The sequence below is a fragment of the Corylus avellana genome, chromosome ca9 (genome assembly GCF_901000735.1).
Source record: "Corylus avellana chromosome ca9, CavTom2PMs-1.0".
In the NCBI taxonomy this organism is placed as follows: Eukaryota; Viridiplantae; Streptophyta; class Magnoliopsida; order Fagales; family Betulaceae; genus Corylus; species Corylus avellana.
In genome coordinates, this window is record NC_081549.1 from 18,839,562 (window position 1) to 18,860,323 (window position 20,762).

Below are 20,762 nucleotides of genomic sequence, written 5' to 3' on the forward strand. Positions count from 1 at the left end.
TATGTGTGTGTGTGTGTGTGTGTGTGTGTGTGTGTGTGTGTGTTAAATACCGTAAAATATTTTTTAGGAAATCATTTTTGTAGTGCCCCAGATTTTTAAAGTCTTATTTTAGAAATATTAAATTTATGCTATGATTATATTCATATTAGGCAATGATATTAATTCATGAGAAATTTATGAGAGTGGTAATTAGAGAATGGTAATTGGTGAAATAATACGATAGTAAATGGTAGGTATAAGGATGGTAGAATAAGAAGGTAGAATAGTATAGGGTTGGTGAAATAGTATAGGGTTGGTGAAATAGTAAAATGAGGGTATAATTGTAAATTGAAGATAGAATGAGGGTATAATTGTAAATTGAAGGTAGAATAGTATAGGGTTGGTGAAATAGTATAGGGTTGGTGAAATAGTATAGGGTTGGTGAAATAGTAAAATAAGAGTATAATTGTAAATTGAAGGTAGAATAGTGTTTGATTTTCTCCTATAAATAGAGCTCTTCTCTTTCACAATTTTCACCACTCATCTCCTCTCCCATCTCTTGCATATATTCTTCCTTCTTCCGCTTTTTACTCGGTCTTTCTTCTTTCTAAGAGTGTTTACTGAGAACAGAGAGAGAAAGGGCGAGACCAAGCGCTACAAGAAAGAAAGAACACAAGAGAAACCGAGAGTGAGATGGGAAATTTAAGACAGAGAGCTGAAGAGGAAGAAAGAGAGTTTAGGCGAGAGAGAGAGAGAGAAAGTCAGTGAAGGGATTGTTATGGGTATGGACCAACTGCAGCAGAACGGGTTTCAAGTAATTACCTTTGATGATCCATTCATGTAATTCACTGTAAGTATTCTTACTTACTGAGTATGATATTGATATTCAATAATACGGATTTTTGTGGTTTTATAACTTGTCTAGCATTTTGCTATATATATGATTCAACAATGATTTATATTATCGGAAATCAATTGACTTACTACTTCACAGTTTTTTGTAGTGCTTGCAGGAATGGAAAATCAAGGTAATTATGCAGTTGTGATTAGAGATTCATATTGAGATGTACAGAGATTCCAAGTTGGTTAAGTTTTGTCTAGAGTTTAGACTGTCGGATAGATCTGTATAAATGCCTTGTACGACATAGCTTTGGGTATTTTGTATAAAGAAAAGTATTTTAACAGTATTTTTTTTGTATTGATAATTACAGTTTTTCCGCTATATGAGATTGTTACAAAATGGTATCAGAGCCACCTAGTAACGCCAGGTCATGTGGTATTGAAGCACTGCATGATGAGAAGAAGCCCACATTGAGTGGGTAGTTTATAGAGATAGTCATGGGTGCTAAGTCCCACATTGCCTAGTTACTAGGTGAAACTGGGCTTTATAATGAATTCTAGGGAAGCTCCAAATTGACTAGTCCTTTTGGGGTAATAGCGCAGATGTGGCTAGCGCTTTTCCCTGGGATGTTACAAATGGTATCAAAACATTACCCAGCCTGAGATGGTGGGAGTGTGCACAAGCCTATGAGGGTCGCTAGTGGACACTCGTTGGTGATGCCAAAAGTGGGTCATATTATAATGGTGTCAGTTAAGACACAATGAAATGTATAAGGGCCAAAAGTTAAGGGCCGAGAATGAAGAAATTCCCTGAGGATTGCCAACGGTGACACTGGTGCCCAAGAAGAGTGCTTGTAGAGTCTCACATCGCTTGGGTATGGAATATGTTATGATATTTATTTGTGAACAGATTGAATTTAAAAATTTTTATAGTAACTTGAGTAAGTTATGGTTCAAGTATGATTTGTTTTTAATTTGGGTTGCTCAATTTGAAGATAGGTGGTAATTTATGGGCTTTAATTTCGAGGACGAAATTCTAATAAGGAGGGAAGATTGTAGCACCTCAGATTTTTAAAGTCTTATTTTAGAGATATTAATTTGATGCTATGATTATATTAATATTCATATTAGGCAATGATATTAATTCTTGAGAAATTTATGATATTGTATGAATGGTAATTGGTGAAATAATAGGATAGTAAATGGTAGGTATAAGGATGGTAGAATAAGAAGGTAGAATAGTATAGAGTAGGTAGAATAGTATAGGGTTGGTAGAATAGTATAGGGTTGGTGGAATAGTATAGGGTTGGTGGAATAGTATAGGGTTGGTGAAATAGTAAAATGAGGGTATAATTGTAAATTGAAGGTAGAATAGTATTTGATTTTCTCCTATAAATAGAGCTCTTCTCCTTCACAATTTTCACCACTCATCTCCTCTCCCATCTCTTGCATATATTCTTCCTTCTTCCGCTTTTTACTAGGTCTTTCTTCTTTCTAAGAGTGTTTACTCAGAACAGAGAGAGAAAGGGCGAGACCAAGCGCTACAAGAAAGAAAGAACACAAGAGAAACCGAGAGTGAGATGGGAAATTTAAGACGGAGAGCTGAAGAGGAAGAAAGAGAGTTTAGGCGAGAGAGAAAGAGAGAGAGAAAGTCAGTGAAGGGATTGTTATGGGTATGGACCAACTGCAGCAGAACGGGTTTCAAGTAATTACCTTTGATGATCCATTCATGTAATCCACTGTAAGTATTCTTACTTACTGAGTATGATATTGATATCCAATAATACGGATTTTTGTGGTTTTTTAACTTGTCTAACATTTTGCTATATATATGATTCAACAATGATTTATATTGTCGGAAATCAATTGACTCACTACTTCACAGTTTTTGTAGTGCTTGCAGGAATGGAAAATCAAGGTAATTATGCAGTTGTGATTAGAGATTCATATTGAGATGTACAGAGATTCCAAGTTGGTTAAGTTTTGTCTAGAGTTTAGACTGTGGGATAGATTTGTATAAATGCCTTGTACGACATAGCTTTGGGTATTTTTGTATAAAGAAAAGTATTTTAACAGTATTTTTTGTATTGATAATTACAGTTTTTCCGCTATATGAGATTGTTACAATTTTTCTGGAAAAATTGTTCCAACGGAACTCATTTTATGGCAAAACGAACAGAGCCTAAATTTAGATTTTCTAGATTTGTTCATTTAACAATGTTAGGGTTCGCCATGGTCACAAGAGTTCAAAACGACTTGAAAGGGAGTTGAAAAAAATTCTCCGAATTGGTTGTCTTTTATTTGTATTTTCTGTGTTGAAATATCAAGACAACATGGGTTAAGGGCATTTTAGACTTTTAGACATGAACAAAAGGGGTATAATGGGAACAAAATGGACAAACTAGCACACGTGAGGCGGTTTCCGTTAAGATTTAACAAAAAATTCTAATGTAGGGGTGACATTGTAAACTTTTTTAACTTGAATTGAATATTTGACATTGAGAGTTTTTAAAGTTTTATCAGAGTAATTGCAAAAAGGGGAAAATATCAGGAGAATAAGTGAAATCAGATTAAAATAATTAAGGTCTCTTAATTTTCCCAGTTTTGTTTGGAATTATTATTATTATTGTAATAATTTGTTAATTTTATCATGGATGTTAATTCACCGTTAGTCATAGGAATTAATACTCAATTCGATCATCACCAACAATAAGGTGGAAAAATAGTAATATAATTAAGTAGGTCCAACAGCTTGCGGATTATCAAAACAAACAAATTGAACAAAAATAAAAACATCTATATATACATATATATATATGATCACCATAACACTTTATTATTGTGAAACATATAAGCTTTTTATAAAAGCACTTCATTCACCAAATTGTTTAGGTTAATGGATGAAGATCCATGTGGACCACTGGCCTCCTCGGCCAATTTCTTCCACTCCATTACCTTTTTCCTCATTTTCTTACCCTTGTCTCCTTCCATCAACTCTCTCACAATCTTCTCCACTTCCTCTCTATTGGCACGATTATCAATCTCCATGCCAATGCCCCATTCATTGCAAGTATACTTGGAGTTTGTTTGCTGATCTGCAAAGAATGGCCAACAAAGCATTGGCACTGCTGCAGTCATACTTTCGATGGTTGAATTCCACCCGCAATGAGTTAAGAACCCTCCAATTGAGGGGTGGTCCAATACTTCCTCTTGAGGACACCAACTAGCTATTAGACCTCTTTCTTTTGTTTCTACATTGAACTCTAGTGGTAAAATTGCCGATTCACCGACTACTAAATCAGGTCTAATTACCCACAAGAAAGGATGCTTGCTATTTGCAAGTCCCCAACCAAACTCAATGAGTTGTTGTGGTGTCATGACGGTTATACTTCCAAAATTCACATACAATACTGAGTTGGGTGCCTTGGAACTGAGCCAATGAAGGCATTCAGTTTCTTCTACCCATAAACTATACCCAATTGATTTCAAAGGGTCATTGTGTGAGTGATTGAGCAAAAGTTGTAGAGGGCCAATGGCATATAACCGAGGAAACATGGGGTAGAGAGCATCCAAAACTTCATGCTCTAACGCGTCAAATGTCTGAACAACGATTGCTGAAGCTTTGGCAGCTCTCTCTACTGCTTCAACAACAAATTTGAACATAACATCATTTGGATCCGTGGTTTGAATAAAGCTCGGGAGATCCCTCAGTCGGATGTCTCTCATACCTGGAATCCAGTCTATAACTGTGTCTAGATATCCATTTGTGAGATAGCTCTCATCTGCAAAAACAAATAATGTTTTTTAGTTCAACAAAATGTAATTAAGGCTCCGTTTGTTTCGACGTAAAATTTTTTTTGATGAAAAGTATTTTTAGGGAAGAAAAATGAGAGAACTGCGAAAGATAGTACATGTGCGAGAATGTGAAGTTCAAACTCGAAAAATTGTTTACGCTTTTATAAAAGGAAAATCATTTTACGAAAACTAAAAGAAGTTTTTGTGGTCAACGAAAAATATTTTTGTTGATCACAATTTTTATTGTAGTAGTAAATACTGAAAAATAAGAAAAATGTTTTATAGAAAACTTTTTATATTGAAACAATAAGAGACTAAAAAAAAGGAATTTGAAGGGTATTGCCCTTTTTGTCATACCTTTTAGTGGCGTGAAGCCTTTGTCCCTGAGATGAGAAAAATGAGTAAAAGCCATTAAGCTGCAAGCAGAGACAGTGAAGAGCATTGCAATAGGGATTCCAAGTTCATGAGCAGCGGTAACAGTAAATGCCATGAAACCATCGGAGACAATACAAGTCACCGGAGGATTGTTTTCAGTGTTGTGAAGTTTCCGGAGCAAGTCGGAAAAAGGAGCCAAGAAGTTCTTCATACTGGAATCGCAAAGGACAGCCACGTCCTGGGTGGCGTTGGGATCCGACGGAGGGAGGCTGTCGGGAATGGTGACGAATCGGAAGTCAGGGATACCATCCAAGGAGTTGGAGCCTCTCGATCTCAAAAATCGTTGGTGGTTGAACTCAGTGTTCACAAAGGTTATGTGAAAGCCTTTGTGGTGGAGAAGCTTTGAAAATTTGAGCATGGCCTTTATGTGGCTTTGGGAAGGGGCTGCAACGCAAACTGCATGAGGCTTTTGATCTGCTCCTTCCATTTCCTCTCTTTCTGTGCTGATCTTCAGGTTCATGGTATCTTGAAAAATGAGGCAATCTATAAATAGACCTATTTGACGATCATGTCAATTTTGGCTTAGAATATCTTCTTCCCGCTTGACTATAACGCATGTTCTAGATTTACGACAAATGCACCGAACCGGCGGCAGGTGCTAGAAATTTATCTATTTGAACTTTTTGACTTGAAATTCTGTCAACAAAATAATTGAAACTATATCTTGTTTCTACCTCTTGTATTAGAATTCTTTGCACTACTCATTGTACTTAAGTCTTCTCAGAGTCTTTCCGGTCAGCCTTAAAAATGTAACGTGACTTTCAAAATTATCGTTAAATTTGAGATGGTTGTTATTAAATTTTAATTTATTAGTGATTTTAAGAGCCACATCTTATATCGGAGAACTCTAAAAAGACTTATTGCATTAGTTCATGTTCATTTATTAAACTAATTCTATTTCGGCTGATTGATGTGTTGTAAGTAACTTCTCATGTCAACAACTACTTTAGAAAAAAGGAAAGAAGCCACTTAAGACAAACAACGTCAGTTAATATAAAATGAGTGTGATAAATAGGTGAGAAGACTAGCATTATTATGAAATTTGCATTGGTGAGATGATGTTAATTTTTTAACTTACTTTTTTTTCTTTCTTTTTTTATCAGCCACTTAAAAAAAGTGTAATGGTAAATACTCAACTCTCATTTCGCTCCTATACAATTAGGTTGATGTGGCAGTACCTATAAGTTATTGGATCGGTCTTTATTTAAAAAATAAAAAATAAATAAAATTAAGAGCAGATAAGCATTCTCACATCATCCCAATTACATAAGAGTGCGTAGGATAATTAAGAGTAGGATGATAGTTGAGTATTTAACGTTACTCTTCAACAAATATCTCAACAAATATCACGTTCTCAGTATAAAATAAATGTTATAAATTGGTGGGAAGAATACAATAATTACTACTACTAATAATAATAATAAAAGGGTTAGTTCAACCACCGTTCTTTTTTTTTTGACGGAACTGAAGAGTACAAAATTCAAATCAGAATTGGAATTGCAAAAAGATACGAAAGCAAGAATTAAAGAAGCCAAGCTAGGCACTTTAACATTAAAGAAGCCAACTCTGACATGATAATCTTACACAATTTTAACTATGACGTGTATCTTCCTCGAATATCCGGCACTCGTCATAAGCAAGAAACAATAGAATGCAGCCAAACTTTGTGCACCGAAAAAATCAATTGGATATGCTTGTTGTAACAGTAGATAAACGGCAATAATTGATTAAATTAATTAATTAATTTTTGTTTTTTTGTGAGTACATAATAAAGAAACAAACTACAAACTAGGAAAGCAATAAAAGGTCTGGAGGGTCCTTCCCACTAGGGGTGCAAAGGCGGGCGGTTTTTAACCGCCCGCTAACCGCTATAACCGCCAACCGCCTAACCGCCTAACCGTCTAACCGCATTAACCGCTAACCGCCTAACCGCCATAACCGCCTAGAGGTTAGCGGTTATTGGGTCTACTAACCGTAACCGCTAACCGCCTTTTTATATAATATATTTTTATAATTATAATTATAAAAATATTTATACATATAACATAATCACTTGATCATTAAATCACAATTTTTTTTTAAAATAATTAAATCACAATTTGAGTATTAATATATTATCACTATAATTTATATGATTATATCATATAATCACTTGATCATTAAATCACAATTTTTTTTAAAAAATAATTAAATCACAATTTGAGTATTAATATATTATCACTATAATTTATATGATTATATCACATGAGATTGATTATTAAATCATTTGATTATATAATAACAAATTATACATATATAATATGACATAACTCATAAATATACTAATTCATACTAATACAACAATTAAATATCTAGAGACTTATTTCCAATGTATGTTATAAACCTATAAGTTTATATAAGTCTACATATGTATATGAATAATATAAATGTATAATATCAATAGTTAATCATATGATTCAATGACAATTCAAATACTTTATTCAAGACTTCAAGTGAATCATATTATTAATGTACAATGATGATATGATTCGTATAATATCAAATTAAGTAATTGACATTGGATTAAGCAATGACCAATGTGTTACTTATAAACATAATTTAAGTATTAATGTATTATCATTATAATTTTAGTAATTTATATATTATCACTATAATTGATATGATTATATCACATGATGACTTGATCATTAAATCATATGATTATATAATAATAAATAATACATATATAATATGACATAACTCATAAGTCATAAGTCTATAAGTTAATCATATGATTCATGTACAATGATAATCACAATTGATTCAATTGAATTAAACAATATATTACTTATAACTACAAATCTACAATTTAATTAAAGCATTATTAGATACTTTAGGAATTTAGGATTTAGGAGTTTGAACATTACCATTTACCATTAGATATTAAGTTCAATTCAAAGAAAAAAGATTATAAGTAAATATGATAAGAATTTAAATAATTAATCATATGAATCATATGATATAATTTAATGAGACTATATGATTATATAATATCAAATTAAGTAATTGACATTAGATTCAACAATGTGTTACTTATAATCACAATTGAAATATTAATGTATTTTTTGAACATTTTTTAGAAAAAGAAATTTAACCATTTTTTGAAAGAAAAAAAAAAGAAAATTAACAATTTTGAACAATTTTGAATTTTATATATATATATATATATATAATTGCTTATAGTTATATTATATGCATATTGAATAATATAAATATTGTATAAGATAAATATTTAACTATATGATCCAATTACAATTCCAATACTTAATCAATTATTCATGTACAATGACAATGACAATGTGATTCATATAATATCAAATTAAGTAATTGACATTGGATTAAGCAATGTGTTACTTATAACTACAATTGAAGTATTTTTGTTTGTTTGTAAGTTTATAAGATTAACACTTAATCATATGATCCAATGACAATTCAAATATTTATAGCAATTGGGCCCAAGAAGATATTAAAAATACAAGAAAAAAAAATGAGGGTAAAAAAAAGCCCAAAAAGCCCAAAAAAAAGCTCAATTTTAAAAAAGCGGTTAACGGGCGGTTATCTATTTCACTAACCGCTAACCGGCCACTAACCGCTAACCGCTAACCGCTAGGCAGTTAGCGGTTGCGGTTAGTGAAATTTACTAACCGCTAGAGCGGTTACGGTTAGCGGTTATTGCCACTAACCGCTAACCGTAACCGCCTTTGCACCCATACTTCCCACTGGCAATAGGAATCGAGCAAAAAGGAAATAAGTGACAGGGAATGCATCCATAAAATTTTCTGGCCGCGGCTCAACGTGCCGCATAATGGGCGCAGAAATTTGCACTTCTGGTGACTTTCTTAACTTTTCAAAATAAAGATGTTAGGATAGAGTCAATGGTATCCGAAATAATGGAAGAAATCCGCCAATCAAGGGAGAGAGAAGGCTGCTGGGGACCAAGAATGACAACTTGGGAATCGCCTTCTATAATAAATTTACCAATATGAAGTGAAGTAGCTAGAGAAACTGCCAATTGAGCTGCAAGAGCTTCCCCATAATTAGGAAGACAAGCCGGGCTAATTTGAGAGAGAATCCGAATAATAAAGCCATTTGAATCTCGACAATTTGAGAGAGAATTTGCCAATTGAGTTGCAAGAGCTTCCCCATAATTAGGAAGACAAGCTGGACTAATTTGAGAGATAATTCGAATAACAGAGCCATTTGAATCTTGACAAACCGCTGCTTGAACAGAAAAATAATCTCTAATGGTTGTATCAAAGTTAATCTTAAACCAAGTCACAGATGGAAGAGTCCAAGTTTCTTCTGGGAGAGAAGACCTAATATTCCATGCATGAAAATGTTCCAAAGTAATTTTGTTGATATAAGCAGAGATGGAACGAGCATCAACAATTTTACCATCATGATAGGCTTTGTTGCGATAGAACCATAAAAGATCACATGCTACATAAGCAAAGATCTGGAATTTATGGTGTTCAACTAGTGGAATGGCTAGAGATATACCAGGAGAAAGAATCACATTTATCCAATCAACCATGTTTGAGAAATTCAGAGTAGAAGAGTTAAGAGGCCAAAAAGAATTCTGCCATACAACTCGAGCAAAGATGCAATTGAAAAATAGATGTTGCAGCGAATCCAGAGCAAATTTGCATAAAGGGCAATGGTTCAAGGAGTTATTTGTGGAAAATAACTCATCCAATCTAGCTCTTGTTGGGAGAATATTCCAAGCAATTTTCCAGAGAAAAAGTCTCAACTGATCATTCAGATTTAACCTCCAGATAGATTTTCAAAAAGATGAGGGAACCTGAATAGAAACTGGGAGAGAACAAGCATTAATAATGGAAAGATAAGCCGAATTTAAAGAAAATTTTCCTAAGCAATAAGGAGTCCAGAGATATTGTGGTATTGGATTCAAGGAGATTTTAATCTTCAAAATTTCTTCAACAATGGCTTGGTCAAATATAGCTGAGATCGTAGACAGATTCCATTGCACTGGAGATTGTTGAATCAGGTCAGAAATACACAAAGAAGGCTGAATTCTATTACAAGGAAACCTCGGAGGTTTGAAGTCTTTCATAGTGGGAATCCAAGCATAAGTCCATATGGGAAGTGATGATGTTTTTGCTACCTGAAGGCAAGCTCCAGAAAGCAAAACAGACTTGCTCTTTTGAATTCCTTTCCATAACCATGAAGCTGAGGGTGTGGTTGGTGAAGAGAAGAATTTTCCATATTTAATATACTTCACCGAGAGTTGCCGAACCCAGACATAGTCAAAGTTTGAAAGGATTTTCCAACCAAGTTTGGCAATCAGAGCATGATTGACATCTTTCATGAGCCTAAAACCCAAACCACCTGCTTGACGAGGTAAGCAAATTGAACTCCAAGATTTTAGAGAGAGATTTCGAGATTTACCTTTTGGGAATCCCCACCAAAAATCCTTAAAGATTTTATCTAGCTTATGGCAAATGGTATTTGGGAGAAGAAAAGTACCCATCGCATAAGAAGGAATAGTAGACGCTGTAGATTTAATAAGCACATATCTTCCTGCTTAAGACAGAGTTTTAGCATGCCAACCATCAACTTTACCAACAACCCCATCTAATAAGAACTGAAAGTTTGCTGATTTCGAACGACTCATGAGAAAAGGGAGCCCTAGATAAATAGCCGCAGAAGTTGATGTTTAAACAAAAGAATATTAGAGATGACTATCCGAGTGGCAGCTGCCATATTTTTGCTGAAATGAATAAAGGATTTTGAGATGTTGACCTTTTGACCAGACCAGCTGCAATATTGATCTAGACAAGATTTGAGTCAAGATGCTTCAGTGGAAGTGGCTTTAGCAAAAACAATCAAATCATCGGCAAATAAAAGATGGGTAATAGGAGCACAAGAATGACTGATCCGGATTCCTTTGCGTAAGCCCAGAGATTCCTGTTAATGAAAAAGTCGCAAAATAACTTAAGTACCCAGTATAAATAAAAAAGGAGATAAAGGATCTCCCTGTCGTAAGCCTCTAGTTAGAGCGAAGAGCCGAAAAGAACTGCCATTAATCATTATGGAGAATGTCGTGGAAGATATATAGATACGAATCCAATTTATCCAAATTGGGTGAAAGCCCAATTTGGATAAAATAGCTAGAAGAAAATTACATTCCATCTGGTCAAAAAGCTTTCTCCATATCAATCTTAACCGCCTTGAGACCACCTCGTCCTTGTTTTGATTTAAGAGTGTGAAGGAGCTCATGAGCTAAAATAGAATTATCTTGAATATTTCTTACAGGCACAAATGCAGATTGATAATGAGAGATTATACTAGGAAGCAAAGATTTAAACCTATTAGCCAATATTTTGGAGATAATCTTGTAAATGATATTGCATAGACTAATAGGCCTAAAGTGATTCATAGAAAAAGGACCAAGCTGCTTCGGAACAAGAGCAATAAAAGTATGATTTTGTTCACTCAAAAGATGATTTTTTGAAAAGAAATCCCATATACACTGGAGAACCACCTCTTTCACAATATGCCAATATTTCTTGAAGAAAAGAGCAGTATAGCCATCAGGTCCAGGGGCTTTGGTTGACCCAATACTAGAAAGAGCAGTATATATTTCTTGTTTTGAAGGAATATTGCATAACATTTGTTTGTCCTTTTCCGAAATAACGCTATCAAATAAAGATAGCATGTCATTAGAAATAATAGGGCTTGAAGAGGAGAATAATGTTTTGAAATGATTCGTGAAGCAATTCCCAATAGCATTTCGATCAGAAATCCAAGCACCAGAATGGACCTTAAGGAAATTTATAGCATTGCGCCTTCACTTTATGAGAGTAGCGGTATGAAAAAATTTGGTATTTAAATCTTTGTAGGTCAACCAAAGTTCACGAGACTTATTTTTTCAAAGAAGTTCATCTTTTTCCAAAAGATCATTGAGCACTTTCTTAAGCAACAACTCCTCAAGATGATTCTAAAGCAAAGGAGAAGCTTGCTGGATAACATCCCGCTTTCCAAGAGTTGTTGTAATACTTTTTTTGTATGTTACCAAAGTGCATTATATTCCAACACTTGAGAGCAGCTTTTGTAGATTTCAAACGTTGAGATAAAATAAAAGTTGGTGAACCATTCGAGACATAATCCCAAGCCATAGCTATAACTGATTCACAAGAAGGGTCTCTAGTCCAAAATTCTTCAAATCTAAATAGATGAGTAACGTGGAAGAATCCATAGAAGTGTTTAGCAATAGAGGATTATGATCAATAGCATGCGCAGACAATTGGCGAAGCGAGAAACCTGAAAATTGATGAATCCAATTAGTAGAAGCAATACTTCTATCCAATCGCTCTTTAATATTGTGACGACCCTGTCCATTATTAGACCAAGTGAATGGATTACCAAAAAAACCTAAATCAACCATGCCGTATGAATCCATAAAAGAGTGAAAAAAAATCATTGGAAGAACTAGCAAACGGGCGTCCACCTTGTTTTTCCGATTGACTCAAAATCATATTGAAGTCTCCAATACACAACCAAGCCCCAGAAAAATCTTTACCCACAGTATCCAAAGAATCCTATAATTTAAATTTATGATTACTATAAGGAGAACCATATATACAAGACAATATCCAAGGTTTATGAGGAGGATCAGAGTAGCACCAAGCACTTATTGTATTTATATTGGAAGTAAAACATTCAAGGTCAACACCAAAATGCCAAGCTAACAAAAGTCCTCCTCTAGAGTTAGAAGGAGGAACATGGGATATCAAAAAGAAACCAAGTCTATTCAGTATAATAGTAGCATCATACGGCTTAGTCTTAGTTTCAGAAAGAAAAGTTACATCAGGTGAATGTTTCATAACCTTTGCCCGTAAACTACGAATTGCAGAGGCACGGGATATGTCTCTACAATTCCAAGTAAGGAAAATCATATCTTGGGAGGGGGCCTAGGCAGACCTGTTCCCCTAGGACTAACAACATCAGAAGAATGAACCTCCACATCATCTATAACAAAATCGCCATCAGCCTGAGTAGCTTTGCCAAAGCACCCGGTTCCTCTTAAAGCCCGATAATTCCTACGGGAGAGATCAGGATTTATAGCTTGTTAAGCAGTAATAGTCCTGGCTCCAAAAGACATGGTAGAGGAACTGCCAAAAGAAGAAATATTCCCAACAGCTTGAGAAGGGGTCATAGAAGTAGTCTGACTCGACCAAGACTGAGCCAAGGGACCTCCCTGTTCAATAGTAGAGAAAGAGCTTTCACTTATAGAAATCTGCATGCCTTGGGTGGTAAAGTGGTCACTCATAACTGAAGAGAGAGGGCTGTGTAGAAAAGCTGTAAAAGGACCCATTGTTGCAACCGAGCTCTTGAGTGAAGCCAAAAAGATAATGCAGCCATTTCCATACTGGGGAAAGAGTCATACTGGGGGACAGGAATTGGCTTTGATTTTTTCAGAGATCCTGCCGAGTCGTCACCAATGTCCACAAAACCCACCCTCTTTTTCTTATTTTTGGTCAACAATTTCAAGTCAGGGGCTAAAGGAGGGACAATAGTATTTGGGAGATGAAAATGAGAGTGTTGAAGAGAAGGTGCAGGGGATCGAAATGGACAGATGGTAGGAGGAGGTGTTTTCGGTGGGTATGGATGGAAACGTGTGAAGTGGGTAGGTTGTTGAGTGAATTTATGGTTTGGATTTTGTTTTGGGCTAAAAGTGAAAGGTTGAGGGAATTTGATAGGCCCAACAATGGGGATATGTGGTTTGGATGAAACTAGCCTTGTTGCATTAGGAGAGTGAGGTTTAGGAGGCCCAACCGTGGAGATGGGTGAAATATTTAAGATCAACCTTGCAATATTTGAGGAATAAGATTTAGGAGACCCAACAGTAGAGAAATTGGTCTGTGATGAAACTGGCCTTGATAAGTTAGGTGATTATATTATAGGAGGCCTAACAGAAGATCGATATGGTTGACTTATTAAAAACGGGCCTCGGCACATTTGAGAAATGAAAATCAGGAGGCCCAATAGTGGTAGTGTGCTGCAAGGGAAGATACATGGGCTCTGATATTTCTTGGATATTGGTAATAGTTGAATCCATGAGATAAAATGAAGCATATCCATAATAATATTGAAGAGGAATATCTGCAGCATTGATGATAGGATACTGTAGGTTTGAATTTAAAGGATGGACATTAATGAGAGGAGCCTTACCCTTATCAATCATAGTTGTACGCATTGCATCAAATGAAGGAGAGAAGCTGGCCTCTAATGACATGGATGAAGGAGATCCACAACACCCAGTAGAGTTTTGAAAGTGGTCCACATGTTGCTTGCCTACAGCCTTTGTTGACAAAGGGGCAGATTCTTGTGAGAAATTTGAATCTTGTACAGCAAGCTGATTCATGGGGTTTCTTGAAATTATCTGCAACCTAGTGGACTCACCACCAAGAGAGGCCGTACCAGAAGCTTCAGAATGGATACCTTGGCCCTCCAAAGACAACCCAGAACCAGAATTACTCCCTGAAGTAGTAGAAACAACCTTTGGGCTTGAAAAAGATGTTGCTTTGAGAGATATACCATATCTAGTGCTTTGAGAGATATACCATATCTAGTGCTTTTAGAGATATACCATATCTAGTGTTAGGGTTCGAGGATGGTGGAGCAGAAAAAAAAAATTTCTTATGGCCAATTAATCTACAGAGAGTGCAATAATCTGCCAGTCTTTCATATTTAAAATTAACCCACAATGGGTCTTTACCAGGACGAGGAATGTGGAAGCCAGGGATTAAAGGTTTCGAGATGTTGAGATCAACCTTAATCCTTAAGTGCTGCCTACAAATAAAACCAATAGTGGAACAATTTTCCACTTCCAGCAAAGAACCAAGAGCTTTACCAATCATGATTGCATTACGCGTAGTAATATTTTGCATAGGAAGACCATGAATTTGTACCCAAAATGGACAGAAGGCAAGCACAATTTCATTAATGGCTAAAACAGGAGACCAAGGATGAAGAAGAAGAAGAGAACCTCTAATATTCCATGGTCCTTGCTGAAGAATACGCTCCATGTGACACTTTTGTGGAACAGCAAATACAAACAGATTTGGAGCCTTGACTTCCACAGCCAAGGGGGCAGCAAAACTCCAGGCTAAGGCTATAGTAGACCTAACCAGTTGTGAATTAACAGGTTTCAATGTGAGTAACCTACCTAGGATTGCAAACGCTTCTTGGTGAGGTGGAGCTTCCTCCAAAACTTCAAGCTGCTCCAGATTGTCCCAGCCCAAAGCAGCTGTTTCTTCAATAAGGATTTGAAGATCATCTTGAGAGATTTGGTTATCAGCCATAATAAGGAACCCAAGCAGACCAACGACTAAGATGTGAAGATGATGAAAACCTGTAAAGAGATCTTTGAGCGCACAGAAAATAAAAAGACCAGAGTCTTTTTCGAAGAGTCTCTCCAAGGAGAGAAAGAGGGAGCTCACCTAGAGAGCTATTCTATTTAGCAAATCATAGTTAGAAGTGTATTTTTTGATTAATCCTTTCTTATTGTAAACAGAAAACCAATTGCTTATGATAATTGAGCATAAACAGAGAATAATCAGCTTCAGTAGAAGCCATGCATGCAGGAAACCAATTTCAAGAAGGCGTGTGCTTAATTAGACTTGCAAACTAGGCTCCAAGAGCCTGTTTTGAAGTCTATAAATTACTTTTTGTAACTTATAAATATGAATTGGAAATTGAACCATATAAACTAATTCAAAGAGAAACTCCTGTAAAAATGCATTTGAATGTAACCATCGAAAACAGCCAACGAGAAACCAAGCCGAATCCTCTAGGGTTTGAGTACTCGACTATAAGTGTAACATCCCCAGCCCGTTAAGGCTGAGTTTGCCACTTTTCTTCTTTTACAACAAAAGTTATTGCAAAGATCTATAAGGTCTATCAGAGTACTTGATTTTAAAGGATACGAAAAAATGTATAAAACATTATTCAAGAGATTTTATTACAAGCGAAATTAGAAAACATTAAACTTTAGTTGCGGAATATCATATCATTACAATAACTTATATGAAAAGACTTTGAAAATTAATAATTATTCCCACCCCATTCCGGCCTCCTATTCCAGCATCCTTTCTACCTGAAAACAAGAAATAAAACTGAATGAGCCCAAAGGGGGCCCAGCAAGTAAAATCCACAACCATAAATAGTTTTACTCCTTGTTCTCAGTTTTGAAAATCATTTTCGCAAATAAATATAATTTAGCCATAATAATATCTGTATGTACGGTTGCATCTCCCGTAACATATACATACTATTACATCTAGTAATAGATCATCGTTGTAAATCATCTTTATAAATCATCATCATAATGCATCATTATAAATAATCTTTGTAAATCATCATAGCATATCATCGTTGAAAATATAGTATCATTTTCTCATAATAGGGCCCATGTACACTATTACCCCTGTGCACGAGGGTTGCGGGTCCTTGTGACCATGGCACTGAACTGTGGCCACAGCCATGCCCGACCGTCAATTAACTCTTTCTTGGTGCACTCAACGGTCTAGTTGATGGAATACCACCTTCTGGCATAGCCTCCTTCAGTGGTTTCGCCTCCATCCGAGTATCGGTACCGAACTCTCATCTTATCTTATCTTGGGGCCAAAAATACTCTCCTCCATACATGTGCCCTCATTTCATAAACATTTATCTCATCTCTTGTACTTTTCTTTGTACTTCTTTTGATGCATCTTAGGGCAACATGTAGGAGGGTTTATCATCTTTTTTTCTTTCTTATAATCATCATCATTTCTCAACTTTCTTTTCTCAAAATGGAAACCTTTTCAAATATAAACTTGTTGTACTTAGAAAGCGTTTAAATAAATAGAAACTTTCTAGATAATTCATTTAGAAATCCTTCATGCATGCAACATAACTTCATAATACATAAATAAAATAATCATTTACAATTTACTAAAGAATGAATAAATAGCATGACATGAAGTAATTTTAGAAGGGGTAGTGAATTTACTTACCTCTAGACTGAAGCTAAAAGTGGTATGAAGGAATCTAGTTGCTCCAATATGACTAACACCACTAGTATATCTTTTGAAACTAATTTCTAAAGTCCGCTATCTCTTGTGTTCTTTCTTTCTTGTAGCGCTTGGTCTCGCCCTTTCTCTCTCTGTTCTGAGTAAACACTCTTAGAAAGAAGAAAGACCGAGTAAAAAGCGGAAGAAGGAAGAATATATGCAAGAGATGGGAGAGGAGATGAGTGGTGAAAATTGTGAAGGAGAAGAGCTCTATTTATAGGAGAAAATCAAATACTATTTCACCAACCCTATACTATTTACCAACCCTATACTATTCTACCAACCCTATACTATTCTACCTATACTATTCTACCTATACTATTCTACCTTCTTATTCTACCATCCTTATACCTACCATTTACTATCCTATTATTTCACCAATTACCATTCTCTAATTACCACTCTCATAAATTTCCCAAGAATTAAAATCCTTAGCTACAATGGATATTAAAATAACATCATTATCAAAATAATCTATTTAAATAGCTTTGAAAATTCTGGGACACTACAATCTTCCCTCCTTATTAGAATTTCGTCCTCGAAATTAAAACCTATAATATTATCGTCCAATCTTCAAGTTGAGGGATTCAGATTTAAAATATTCCTTTCAATCCTTCATCAAAGCCTACTCTCTTTTATCATATTGAAATTCCATCTCCTTCTTTTAGGAGTAAATCTTATTCACAGTCTAAAGTCTCAATTTCTGCAATCATTCATCAGTTCACACTAAAATCTTACCACAAAATCTTTTACATTTTTTTTTTTCCAACCTCAATAACAACAATCGAGTTATTCATCAATAGTCCACAGTCAAGGTTTAAACATCAAATTAATAAATCATGTGATCAATAGTTCATACCTCCAAACATCATAGTCCTCATTTCAAGCCTGCAATAATTTTCTCGATCTAATTTAATCAATTTTATCAAAAAGGTGTAAAAATCATCCCCGCCTATATTCTCTTTAGTATCTCAGTATTCCAAATCATGCATACGAAATTTTAATATGATGCTCTAATAATTATTAACTTCTCACCATCATAAACCTATAAAAGTAAATAGCACCAACATTCTACAGTTTATATTTTCCAAAAACATCATTACATGAATATACCTCAGAAATGACATCATAATTCGATTCATTCTAAATACACAACCGTTTCTATTTTCTCATCCCAACTTTTGTGTCGATGCTACAATATTAGCGAAAATCTTCCAGTACTACATTTTTACTTAATAAATCATAACTCAACAAAAGAAACTCGTAATTAAGATTTCAACTCAAACGAAATACACGATTACATCAAATGTAAGATTCTCATCCATTCTTGACTAATACATATTGTGCTTGCTGCGTTCTAGAGATGAAATTGATAAGCAAGCAAAGTAGGATATGGGTAAGTTTCCAAGCTGGATGTTCCAAAGTACACATGCTATAATTTCTCTCCCTTGGGTCTTGCAAGGTCAAGAAGAGAAAGAGAGAAAGATAGTCCTGTTGCTTTCTAGAAATGAAGATTTGAAAAGCATTTTAGGACATGGCATGTATGTGAGACTCTCAAAATACCCACATCGGATGCTCTCTCTCTTCTGTCATTTACGAAGACTGAGAAGAAAAGAGAGATATTTAGCCTGAGAAGCATGATCAAGGATAATCTTGCTTCCTCAGGACATGATCAACGATAATCTTGCTTCAATGGTTTACTACTGAGAGTATAAGGTGTTGGGTTTGTGAATCAAATCGTGATGCTTGCATTTTTCTCTCTTTTGAGGATATGCTCAACTGGGAGAAAAGTCGAGCTTTCATTGTATGGAAGGCTATTAACAGAAGATTTCAGGCGAAGGGGTATGATCAGAAGGCATGTGTTGCAATGGAGAAAGAGGTGGGAATTTATAGGAAAGATTTCTGGTAATGAACGAGCGCGTGGTGCGCGTTGGCATGACAATTCATTCAGTTGCCCACGCATGGTATTCGAAGTCGTTGATTGAACAGTGGGTTTGAAAAATGAGCTCAGGCGAATTTATGACAGGAGACAAGATCCTACTTCCACGGGATCTTTTGACAAAATTTCCATCGCGGCCCGAGGTCGCCTAACGCTTTGTTGTTTACTGTTTATTTCACTTGAAGTGAAAAAATTTCTTTAAGGCTACTCGTCTGCTGCTTCCAGAAACTTCACAAAAATTTCTTCAGTTCCTAACGCTTAGTCTCTTCTCAGTACTTCATCTCTCCCAATTTCTTCGTATTCTCAACTATTTTTCCTTACTCTCCTAAATATGGGAGTATCATCATCATCCGTTAACAACCTCGATTTGAATGTTGCTCCTGCAGCACAACCCATTGTTATGCCTGACGTGCAACCGGATGTGCTTGTTGTTCCCCCTGAAGTGTCTGCTATTCATCCCGTCATACCTGTTACACACCCTAATGAACCTGCTGCATATCCTAACGTATGGCAGCCAACTTTTGTCTTTGACAATCGTCCTATCACTATTCACGATTCTGTCATGCTCCATGATTCTACTGTTGTAGCAGTGGCCAAAGGTTTTGTAATTCCACGGGATCAAACATTCTTAGCGGATAGGTCGGATACTGATGCTATTAATAATTCATTGGCATTCAGTATCCAAGGTGCTGCTTCAGTTTCTGACATGGCACAACGTTTGAGTGCCAGAAATGTTGAGCTGAAAGTCTCAAGAAACCAAATCGGGGTCTTACAGCGACTGCTCAAATACTACAAACGAAAACGCGTGGATTTGAAGCAGGAGAATACTCAGCTGAAAAAGATGATGTTATCTTACGCAGAATACTTGGGACCAAAGATGCTAGAAATGGAGAAGAATACCGAACGTCTCCAGCGACAGCACGAAAAACTCCGGGTCGATGTTCAGGGGTATTGCAAGTCTCTCCGCACACGCTCTAGTCAGGTACCTCATTAGAAATAAATATTCCCTTAGATAATTCAATTATATAAATATATACGATTCTGCTCATACTAGGTTTTCTCTATGCAGAAATAATTTTCCTGGAGCAGCTCTGAGGAATCATTACCACGTGTCTCTTTATGCAACAAATTCCCTTCTTTTTTTTTTTTTTTTTTATGGACACTGGTATGTAATATTATAAGGAGCTTGTTCTCCAAACATTTCTTTTCGTAATCATTCAGTGCTCATTCAATATTCATTATGAAATCATTCTGTCATTGTAATAACTTCCTTTAAACAAACAATCTGTTTAACAAGTTACTCACTCAATAAAACATCTAAGTATGCACCATCACATGTTATCAACCTCTAAAATATTTTAATATCATTGAACATATATCTTATAAGAGAAATTTAGATCATGTCACTATATTATATCACTGTATTATATTGTCTTTCAACTCTTACCTTTATGCTTCAATTTACCTCAAGAATAATAATCCATTATCTTTACTTAGTAAAAGAAAATTAGATCAAAAGCTTTGGCATGTAACTAAAATTTCTCATAATTTCATATCCACTAATGCCTCAAAATTTAAATATTATCCACAACCTAGGAGCACTAATTCATCCTCAAAACTTTAAGCATCACTTCAATATAATTTACCTCAATTAC

The 20,762-nt window shown here is 35.3% G+C and overlaps 2 protein-coding genes across 2 annotated transcripts; both read right to left on the minus strand.

The window, feature by feature from the left end:
- Positions 1-3,529: 3,529 nt before the first annotated feature.
- On the minus strand, positions 3,530-5,661 carry LOC132192217 ((R)-mandelonitrile beta-glucosyltransferase-like). Its single transcript, XM_059607490.1, has 2 exons — positions 4,972-5,661; positions 3,530-4,601 (listed from the first exon to the last, which is right to left on the minus strand). The coding sequence occupies exons 1-2, from the start codon at positions 5,507-5,509 to the stop codon at positions 3,679-3,681; spliced, it is 1,461 nt and encodes a 486-aa protein (XP_059463473.1). The 5' UTR covers positions 5,510-5,661; the 3' UTR covers positions 3,530-3,678.
- A 3,274-nt stretch (positions 5,662-8,935) lies between these two features.
- On the minus strand, positions 8,936-10,417 carry LOC132162415 (uncharacterized). The gene is made up of 2 exons (XM_059572647.1): positions 9,890-10,417; positions 8,936-9,667 (listed from the first exon to the last, which is right to left on the minus strand). The coding sequence occupies exons 1-2, from the start codon at positions 10,415-10,417 to the stop codon at positions 8,936-8,938; spliced, it is 1,260 nt and encodes a 419-aa protein (XP_059428630.1).
- Between the last annotated feature and the right edge of the window lie 10,345 nt (positions 10,418-20,762).

Bases quoted from the DNA above. Each gene is read 5' to 3' on its own strand.
- LOC132192217 (XM_059607490.1), bottom strand. From the start codon at position 5,509: ATGAACCTGAAGATCAGCACAGAAAGAGAGGAAATGGAAGGAGCAGAT. The intron at 4,602-4,971 runs GTATGACAAAAA...TTGTTTTTGCAG, and splicing joins AGGCTTCACGCCACTAAAAG to ATGAGAGCTATCTCACAAAT.
- LOC132162415 (XM_059572647.1), bottom strand. From the start codon at position 10,417: ATGAAAGATGTCAATCATGCTCTGATTGCCAAACTTGGTTGGAAAATC. The intron at 9,668-9,889 runs GTTCCCTCATCT...GTTGTATGGCAG, and splicing joins CTCTCCCAGTTTCTATTCAG to AATTCTTTTTGGCCTCTTAA.